Genomic DNA, 8,955 nt, shown 5'->3' on the forward strand with positions numbered 1-8,955 from the left:
TGACAGTTTTTTTGTTTCAACTTCCAAGATAGCTTATTTATTATAGTTGGTGACAATCTTCACTATAATAGAGAAGATAATTAGTGGAGAAACAACACATGAAGAGAGTATGTGTGAGAAGAAAGATTGTGAAACAAAATCACTTTGGTGAGAGAAAAGTATCTTTGTGTGAGAGTGTTATCATTTCTTGTAACCATTGAGTGAGGTACTCGAGTTTGTAGAGTAATACATTATTTGGGATGAGTTACAATCTTGTAATCATTTTTGTGATAGTGAAATACTTTGAGACGGTTCCGTGGACGTAGACAAGAGGTGCCGAACCAGATTAAATTCTTGTGTTTGTTATTATTTTTTCTACGGTGTAATCTTTGTTGTATTCTCGCGATCTTATGTGAGAGTGAGTAATTTTATTTGAGGAAGAATTGATTACCCAACATCTACTGTTTATTTATTTGGGCTTGTCGGTTGGGGGGAATCCTAGGAAAGAGAGCTTTTGGCAACCAGTGTTGAACAAACTCCGGAAGAGGTTGGCAGCATGGCATCACAAATATCTCTCATTTGGAGGCAGAGTATGTCTTTTAAAGTCGACATTATTATCCATCCCACTATTTTTCCTCTCTATTTTTAAGGCACCTAGCAAAGTCACTAGTAAGATAATTTATCTTCAAAGGAATTTCTTGTAGGGGGGCTAAGGCGGGAGGACCGTAAAATGTGTTGGGTTAGTAGGAAAAATGTGTGTTTAAAGACAAAGGTGGCATAAACATCAAGGATGTAGAGAGCTTTAACAAAGCATTGTTATATAAATGGTTGTGGCAGTTTATAAATGAGGACAATGCACTGTGGGTGAAAATTATTAAGGAAATGGGAAACGTGGGGAAGATGTGTTACATAATCCAAAGTCGTTATGATGGTGGAGAGATGTGTGTTCTGTGTGTCATAGTGGAGCATCTAGGGGATGGTTTTGGAGCAGAGTGAAGAGAGAACATAGGAGTGGTGAACGTATTATGTTTTGGGAACATTTGTGGGTGGGGAAGGAACTGTTAAGTGTGAGATTTAATAGACTTTATGTGAACTCTACAAAAAAATTGCTATATTTCAGGTATGGGATATTGGTTTGATGGAGGGTGGGAATGGTCTTTGAGGTGGAGAAGGTCCTTTTTTGAGTGGGAGGAGGAACTTGTGATAGTGCTTATGCGTGAGTTGAGTGGTTCAATGCCAAAGAGAGAGATAGAGTCGGGATTCTTGGGCTTGGGAAGGGGTCAATTCAAAAGTTTTGTCAGGGAAGCATGCTTGTGTGTGCAACCTTTGTGTGATCAATATGTACCTTCTTCGTTTTACAGGCAGATTTGGAAACTACCAATTCCATCCAAGCTTAGTTTGGTTTAGAGAGCTTCTCTAAATAGAATTTCAACAAAAGAAAACCTTATCAATAGGGGCGTGTAGCTTGAGGAAGGACAACAACTTTGTTGCTTCTACTATCAGGTGGTGGAAACAACAACACATCTCTTTTTCTCATATCATTTTGCTCTATTAGTCTGGCGGTCATGCTACTCATGGTTTGGTGTTTCTTTAGCTCTACCAGATATGTTGGAGATGCTCTTTTTGCAACATAGTGGTCTATTGAAGGGAAACAAAGGAAAGTTGTTATCGTGGGGGGTCTAAGAAACTGTTATATGGTCATTGTGGTGCCATAGGAACAACATAATATTTAATAATGTCCAAACCAATCTTGGTATTGTTATAGAGATGGTTGTTGTTAGATTGTGGATGTGGCTCAAGGTGAATGCAAAAAGAATTTTCTGCTTCATAACCTAGCTGCTCTTTGAATCCTGCATTTCCTATGTAGCTCTAAAGTTTGTTTGACGGTAATGTTCTGCTGTATGGAATGAATAACAAGTATCTGTTAACAATTTGGATATACATAGCCTTAGTGATCATTGGATTAGCTCGGATAGAAGTGTCCAATTTGAGTTAAACGACTTCAGATTGGGGGAATCACGGTCTTGGGGGATGGTTCATTGTATCAACTATGGGATTTATTTTGGAATTTTACAATAGTTGGTTGGCTTCAGCAATCACATGTGGTATTTTTTTTAGATTAGAGACCACGATATTTTTTAATCTATTAGGTCATAAATTAATTTTGTTCGTAATACGTAATTATTATTGTCTTTAAAGAATTTTATATAACGTGAGAATTAAATATTAATTTTCTCGTTAAATAATTTTTATTCTTACTCAAATGAATATCAACCTCTAGATTATATCTTATCTTTTTCTAATAATATATATTTATTTAATTATTAAAAAAATAATTTAAACTTTAGATTTACGATGAAACTTAAATAATTCTTATCAATTGATTCACACATTTAATAATTTATTAGATAATATTTTATAAAATGTGATTATATATATATTTATATTAATTTATTTGATTTGAAATATATCTTGTAAAATATATTTTAATTTATACTTTATACTTCTTTTATTTTACGATTTAATTATACACCGTGTAAAGATTAATATATATCAAGTTAATGAATTAAATTGATACGGCATTATTCCATATATATTATCAGGTATTGATTGTCTGAATTCAAATTTAAATAAATGACCCTATTATAATTTCAAGTTGGATAAAAATAAAGATATAACCGTCATACAGCACTGATCAATAATACTAGGATACCATATATATTTTCTTATTTTATTTCTAAATTTTGCTTTTCCCCGAAATTAGAAGGTCGAAGTTGAACGAGTAAAAAGGTGCAATATTGTGATAACCTCATTCCATTTGTTTTGTTTAAAGTTTGAACAGTTCTCGCGTTTCTCTGCAACCAGTGTTCCAATGAGGCAATGACCAATGACGTGCCTTGCTGGGCAATTAAGGCGTTGAATGAATACAACAGTATTTTGTTTGGTTTGTGTAGTTATTAGTCAGGACTCTGTCAAAACTGTGGCTTTGCATTGTGCCTGACTTGTGTTGGATAGACTTTGATACAATACAATTTACATATTACATATATAACCTGTGAAGTTTTTTAATGGATTTAATTTTGACTTGTTATTCACGTAATATTTGTTGATCAAAGTTATTTTCTTTCGTTTTATATAATTGCACTCAATTATGCATGACATTTTGGTATATCAGTACATAAATAAGTTACTTCCTTTAATTTTTAATTTGTATAATGTTGTTTAAGGTTATAGTTCTTTTTGAAGAAATTTAAGGTTTTATATAGTTAATAGATTTTCACGAGCTAAAAATTCCTTGAGGACTTTGATTATAAATCAGAAATTGCGAAGAAGAAAGTGACCATAAGCCTGACAGTTTTAAGATATTTTGTCCAGTTTTGCAAAATAAATCTTTTTAATGTTTATATATCAAGGACTGGTCAATTTTTTGACACTTTTGTTTTGTTTGCTTCAGCACTCAGAATTTTTTTATTCGTGGTCATACTTCCATTTTTAAAAATAAAATCAGCTTGTTTATAAAAAATATCAACTGAATCTGAGATGCCATTTTCTCAAATTTTATACAAAAAATAAAAAATTTCATTTTTTGATATAACAAACTCACAGGTATCAATTAATTTGAATTTTTTTATGTAAATAATTAATTATAGTTTTTTCATATATATGAAAAACAATTAATAATATTAATTTAGGCCCAATTTTTGTTGCCGAAGAACAGCATGTTCTATCTCTAAAATAAGGTAATTTAGAATTAGTCTTACCAGTCACGGTAAAATTTAATTTTGCATCCACTGAATATCAATGGTTCAATTTCAAAGCCTCAATTTAATACCCAATCAGCGCCCCAAAAGAAGCTAATCTCTCTTCTTTTAACTTTATTCTTAAAACGAACCTTATCCAATACCTGGAATAAAATCAATGTCTCCATTTCCTCTTTTATGACTAATCTCATCAATTAACAAAAACACTTCCCGATATTTTTTGAACAAGTTAATTCTTTTACTCGAATATTACTCACTTTAATCTTTTTTTTTATAAGACCAATACACTAATTCATAAAATAGGAAGATAATTAAATAATTTAGTGAATTCACGATAAATTTGTCCTAAAATAATACTATATTTTTCCAAAATTATTACAACATAAATGAGACATTCTTTTTTATTTTAATTCCTTTAATATCCTTTATCATTAATTATTATTGTTTTAACTTTTATTTGAATTATTCTTTTTTATAAAAAGGACTAATCCAAAATTTTAATTTAGTAATTGTAAAAAAATCTAAGGAATATTCTTCAATGAAAGAAAGAGAATCATGTATTGGTGTGAAATTATTTTAATCTAACGTTTTTTGAGTTCAATCTTATTCTAGATATACAACTATCTGCGATATTTAGAGGAAGAGCGTAAATAATTTATTCGATTCAAATAAAAGTATATATGACAAGCAAGCAATTATATTAAATATTTAAAAATAATTTAACTATTCAATTTATTTAATTTTCCATAAATTATACACGTCATGAAGAAAAAATAAATCAAAGGAAGAGAAGAAAAAAGAACCCGAAACAGAGTTTTATATATCCCACAGAGAAAGAAACGCATGAATTTTAGAATTGTTATTACAGATTTCGTATTCTGTGTGACGCGGTAGACGGTAGTCATTGGTTTGTAAGAGAGCACCACCCACCCCATCCCATAATATAAATCCGTGCTTAACACTTCATCATAAATTCGCAATTTCTAGAAACCAAAGCAAAGTTCCCTGTTTCACTTTCTGTTCTGTTTTGGATATTTCTCAACACAACCAAACCAAAGCGTTTTACTATTTTGTTTTCTAGTTTCCTCCATCTCCCTCCCATACTCACCTTCTCTCTGGTCAGTTTTCCTTCTTTTCCACCTTTTTCAGTTTTTATTCTCAAACAAAACAAACACGCCAACACGGGTTTCTGTTACAAGAGTTTTTTAAAAAAAGAAAAAAAAAATGAAAATAAATTTATTGTTCCCTTGTTTTCTTTCTCCATATGCTTGTCTTTCGTTTCTTTTAGTTTTTAGCGTGTCTTTGTTTCTGGACTTCGTTTTGTTGGTTTAAGGTTAAAGCGTCAGCGTGTTGTCTTTCCTTAAATGTCGAACAAAGCAGGGTTGGCTTGAGTTTTCTTCAAGACTTAGTTTATCAAAGAAAGGAAGAGTTAGATAGATTAAGAGAGAGAAAGAGTTGTCATTGTTTGTTTTTGTTTATGTAACTATGTGTTGAGTTGGAAACATTATTATTGGCTTTGTTAAAACAGAGAAATTGTTGTCGAGGAGATAAAAATAAGACCGTTAGACTGAGAGTTTTGCGGGAGAAAAAAAAAAACAAGACTTTGACTCTTAGCTGTTGAGATAATTTGCCTTTCAATTCTCTTTCTTCTTAGTTATTAACCTCAATAATTTCTCAACTTCTCTTTCTCTGCTCCTTTGTTTTTTCCTCATCTTAATTAGTTCTCATTGTAAGAGAAGCTGAAACTCCTTCAATCTTTTTCTTTTCCTCTGACACCATGATTTTCGATGAAGGGTCAATGCAATCTAAGTCCAACCTTGACTGCTTCCTCCGGCGTACGACACCTGTTGTGCCGTCTCAGTTTCTTCCCAAGGTGCTACTTTTTGCCTTTGTTTTGTTAATTTTTGTTTTCTGCTTGGTTCATTGTGTTTTGTGTTTTTTTTTCGTTGTGATCCTAAGTTTTTGTGTTTTTCTTTCTGACAGCACGAGATTCGAAACCTTAACCGATTGTGGCACCCGTGGGAGAGAGAAGCTGTTGAGTACTTCACTTTGGGTGATCTATGGAATCGTTTCCACGAATGGAGTGCTTATGGAGCTGGAGTTCCCATCACGTTGTCCAATGGGGAGACACTTGTTCAGTACTATGTTCCTTACCTCTCCGCAATTCAGATATTCACCAGCAACACTTTCAGGTATGTTTTACATATATGCACATGAAGATAATCTATATCAGTTTTGTGGGGGTTGTTGTTCAATTTTTTGTAGTTTTGAATCAAATCATGGCCTGAGGGTATTCGTTGATGTAAGAATAGTCATATAAGCATATTTTTATCACCAAATGGGATATTTGGTACCCAATGGATATGATTCGGTTGGCAACACACACGGCAAGGAGCTGTATTCAATTTCTACCTAATATATCTTCAGATGAAACTTTTTAAGTGTGACCAAGAATTAGTGAGGAGAATCTGAATTTACAGAACACACATTTAGAAGGAATTTAAGTATGACTGAATTTCGGGTAAAAAATTAGTCCTATAACAGGTTTAAAGGGCCGAAGCTTTAGAAATACCTAGGAGTTCTACCTGAGAGTCAAAAACTCCAATTATGTAGCTTAAAAAAATGACTCTTTGTATCAATGTTCTTATGGTCATAGTTCTATGATACCTGTTGATTAGTTGTTTTTGTTTCAAGTGATTTTGTATATTATGGTTCATGGTTCTGGACTTCATGATTGTTTGTAAAAAAATAGTAATATCAATCTTTGATGAGAGGGAACAGGATGCATAGATTTGAATTGAGTGTTTGTTTCTTTCTTATTCAGGGAAGAGACCGAGTCAGGTGAGTGTGAGACAAGGGATTCGTACAGCGATTCCTACAGTGAAGAGAGTGAGAGTGACAAACTATGGAGGTGGGATGGAACTTCGTCAGAAGAAGGAGGATCTGAGCACGATTGTTTGTGGCACATGAATGACCGATTGGGTCACCTTTACTTCCAATATTTTGAAAGATCAACTCCATATGGGAGAGTTCCTCTAATGGATAAGGTGCGTTTGTTTTGTTCTTGTTGGCCATTTCTAACTTTTTTTTTTGCAGCTTTATTAGTTATTAGATGTGCTGAAAGAATTTCATGATTTTCATCTATATCTGGATTCTGATTTTAGTGTTTCTAATTAGATGAGAATCCACAGATTAGGCATAGGGAGGGAATAGGGAATGTTCTTTTTTAGAAGTTTGTATTGTAATCACCAAAAATCTTTAGTGATAGGGCATCCATAAAAGGTTAACTGTGACTTTTGACTTATGATCATGTGAATCCGGAGAACTCGTTTTTCTCTGTTCATAATAACTTGGCACTTCTTAGTCTAGTCTCTGCTATCTCTTTCTTCTGTGGAACCCCCCGCCCCCACCTTCTTCAATGTAATTAATTATTATTCTTATTTTTATACTTCTTGAGTGAGCATATGTTCTCCTTCCAAAAACCTTTGCTGAATGTAGTTTTCACTTTTCTGTGTTTGGATTCTTGTGATCTATCTATATATTCAACAAAAAAAATCCGTAATTTAGTGTTTCAATAGATTAGCGTATCTCCGCAGAAATCTTTTGTAAAGCGTTTTATCCAATTCAATGCCATGACTTCCAGAAATTGAGGGTATAAAAGAAATCCTTGATGATACAAAAAAACCGTAATTTTCGCTTCAATTCTTTGTAAATAGAAATTTAAATATTTGCAAGATTAACTTTATTACAAAAATTTAAAGGCTTAAAAATTATATAGTACCTCTGGGCCTCTTTCGTTTACCATTGAAATCAATGTTTCTAACCGTGCACGCATTTGAAGGCGACATCTATGATTGAGATTAATTTGGACACACCTTCAATTATGTTCAAAACTAATTCTCTCAAAATTTTATCTTAGATTAGAACAAATGGCACACTATTGCTGACTAATATATTTTTAACTTTCAGATTACTGGCTTAGCAGAAAGATACCCGGGGTTGATGTCACTAAGAAGTGTAGATCTTTCCCCAGCAAGTTGGATGGCAGTTGCTTGGTAATTAATTTTCTCTCTCATGTTAAACATGTATTTTTTTTTTTTGGTCCTTTTTCTACCAAATCACTGGTCCTTACGGTTAACTAAATTTGGAATTGATTTCAACAAGTATCCTTGATGTAAGGAATATTCTAATGTATATGATCAATTGATGAATAGATCTTCCATGGTTACTGTTTCCAGGTACCCCATATATCATATTCCCATGGGAAGAACAATTAAAGATCTCTCAACATGCTTCCTCACTTTCCACACACTTTCATCTTCATTCCAAGGTGTTATTATTATTATTTCATTCTCTATCCATATGTCACACTACATAATTATGTACAACTACTATATCATTTTAACTTTTTCTGCGGAAAAGGAAAAAAATCTTGAAAATTCACCCCAATAAAAACCGTAAAATTTTGGAAAGAGAATATGCACTAAGTGGAACTTTTTTTTTCCTTATGTGTGTACTTGTGTTTTATAGATATGGACCTTGATGATGATACCGAGGGAGCCCACGAGAAGAGAAAGGAAGGTGAAGGAATTTCGCTGCCAGCATTTGGTTTGGCCACGTATAAGATGCAAGGGAGTGTGTGGGTCTCAGGGAATTGTGGTAGGGACCAAGAAAGACTAGTCTCACTATTGAGCGTGGCAGATTCATGGTTGAAGCAACTAAGGGTCCAACATCATGACTTCAATTACTTCATGGGCGCTCGGCATGGCTAGAACAAATTAGTGCACACTACTTTGCAAAATTGACCCCTAAAAAATCCTTTTTTTTTGGATATATATTTTGTTGTTGTGCCCTTGCTTGGACCATTAATTGCACCCCTTTTTGTTGGCTTTTGAGTGTGATGAGGAATGAGGATTTGTAGTACTTTGTAGTTGTTTAATTGACCCTTTGAGAGCATTTTAATTAGGACACAAGCCCTTGTAAGGGTATGTAACCGATCAAATGAGTTGACTCCTTTGTATATAGAGTGGTAGGTGAGGAGGCCAGAGTTATTATAATTTACTAAGATGATGTGAGAGTGAGACTACATAGAACTTTGAAACTTGGATTGTGTATGATCACTTGCTAGTATTGACCAATGATGATGATGACCATTATAGTTGAGACGTGGAATGTTTCTGTAAATGCCACCGATCCACTGGCTCTTGTTTGCTAA

The 8,955-nt window shown here is 33.2% G+C and overlaps 1 protein-coding gene across 2 annotated transcripts; it reads left to right on the forward strand.

Annotated features, from left to right (window-relative positions):
- The first annotated feature begins 4,627 nt into the window (after positions 1 to 4,627).
- On the forward strand, positions 4,628 to 8,955 carry LOC114380143. 2 transcript variants are annotated; one of them, XM_028339083.1, is made up of 7 exons: positions 4,628 to 4,858; positions 5,534 to 5,613; positions 5,724 to 5,932; positions 6,565 to 6,787; positions 7,710 to 7,795; positions 7,979 to 8,070; positions 8,271 to 8,955. In XM_028339083.1, exons 2-7 carry the CDS (start codon positions 5,539 to 5,541, stop codon positions 8,510 to 8,512), a joined length of 927 nt encoding a protein of 308 aa, XP_028194884.1. In that variant the 5' UTR covers positions 4,628 to 4,858; positions 5,534 to 5,538; the 3' UTR covers positions 8,513 to 8,955. The 2 variants fall into 2 exon arrangements, with proteins under 2 accessions (XP_028194884.1, XP_028194883.1); XM_028339082.1 differs by lacking the exon at positions 4,628 to 4,858 and having other exon boundaries at positions 4,885 to 5,613.

The sequence above is a fragment of the Glycine soja genome, chromosome 12 (assembly GCF_004193775.1).
Source record: "Glycine soja cultivar W05 chromosome 12, ASM419377v2, whole genome shotgun sequence".
Lineage (NCBI taxonomy): Eukaryota > Viridiplantae > Streptophyta > Magnoliopsida > Fabales > Fabaceae > Glycine > Glycine soja.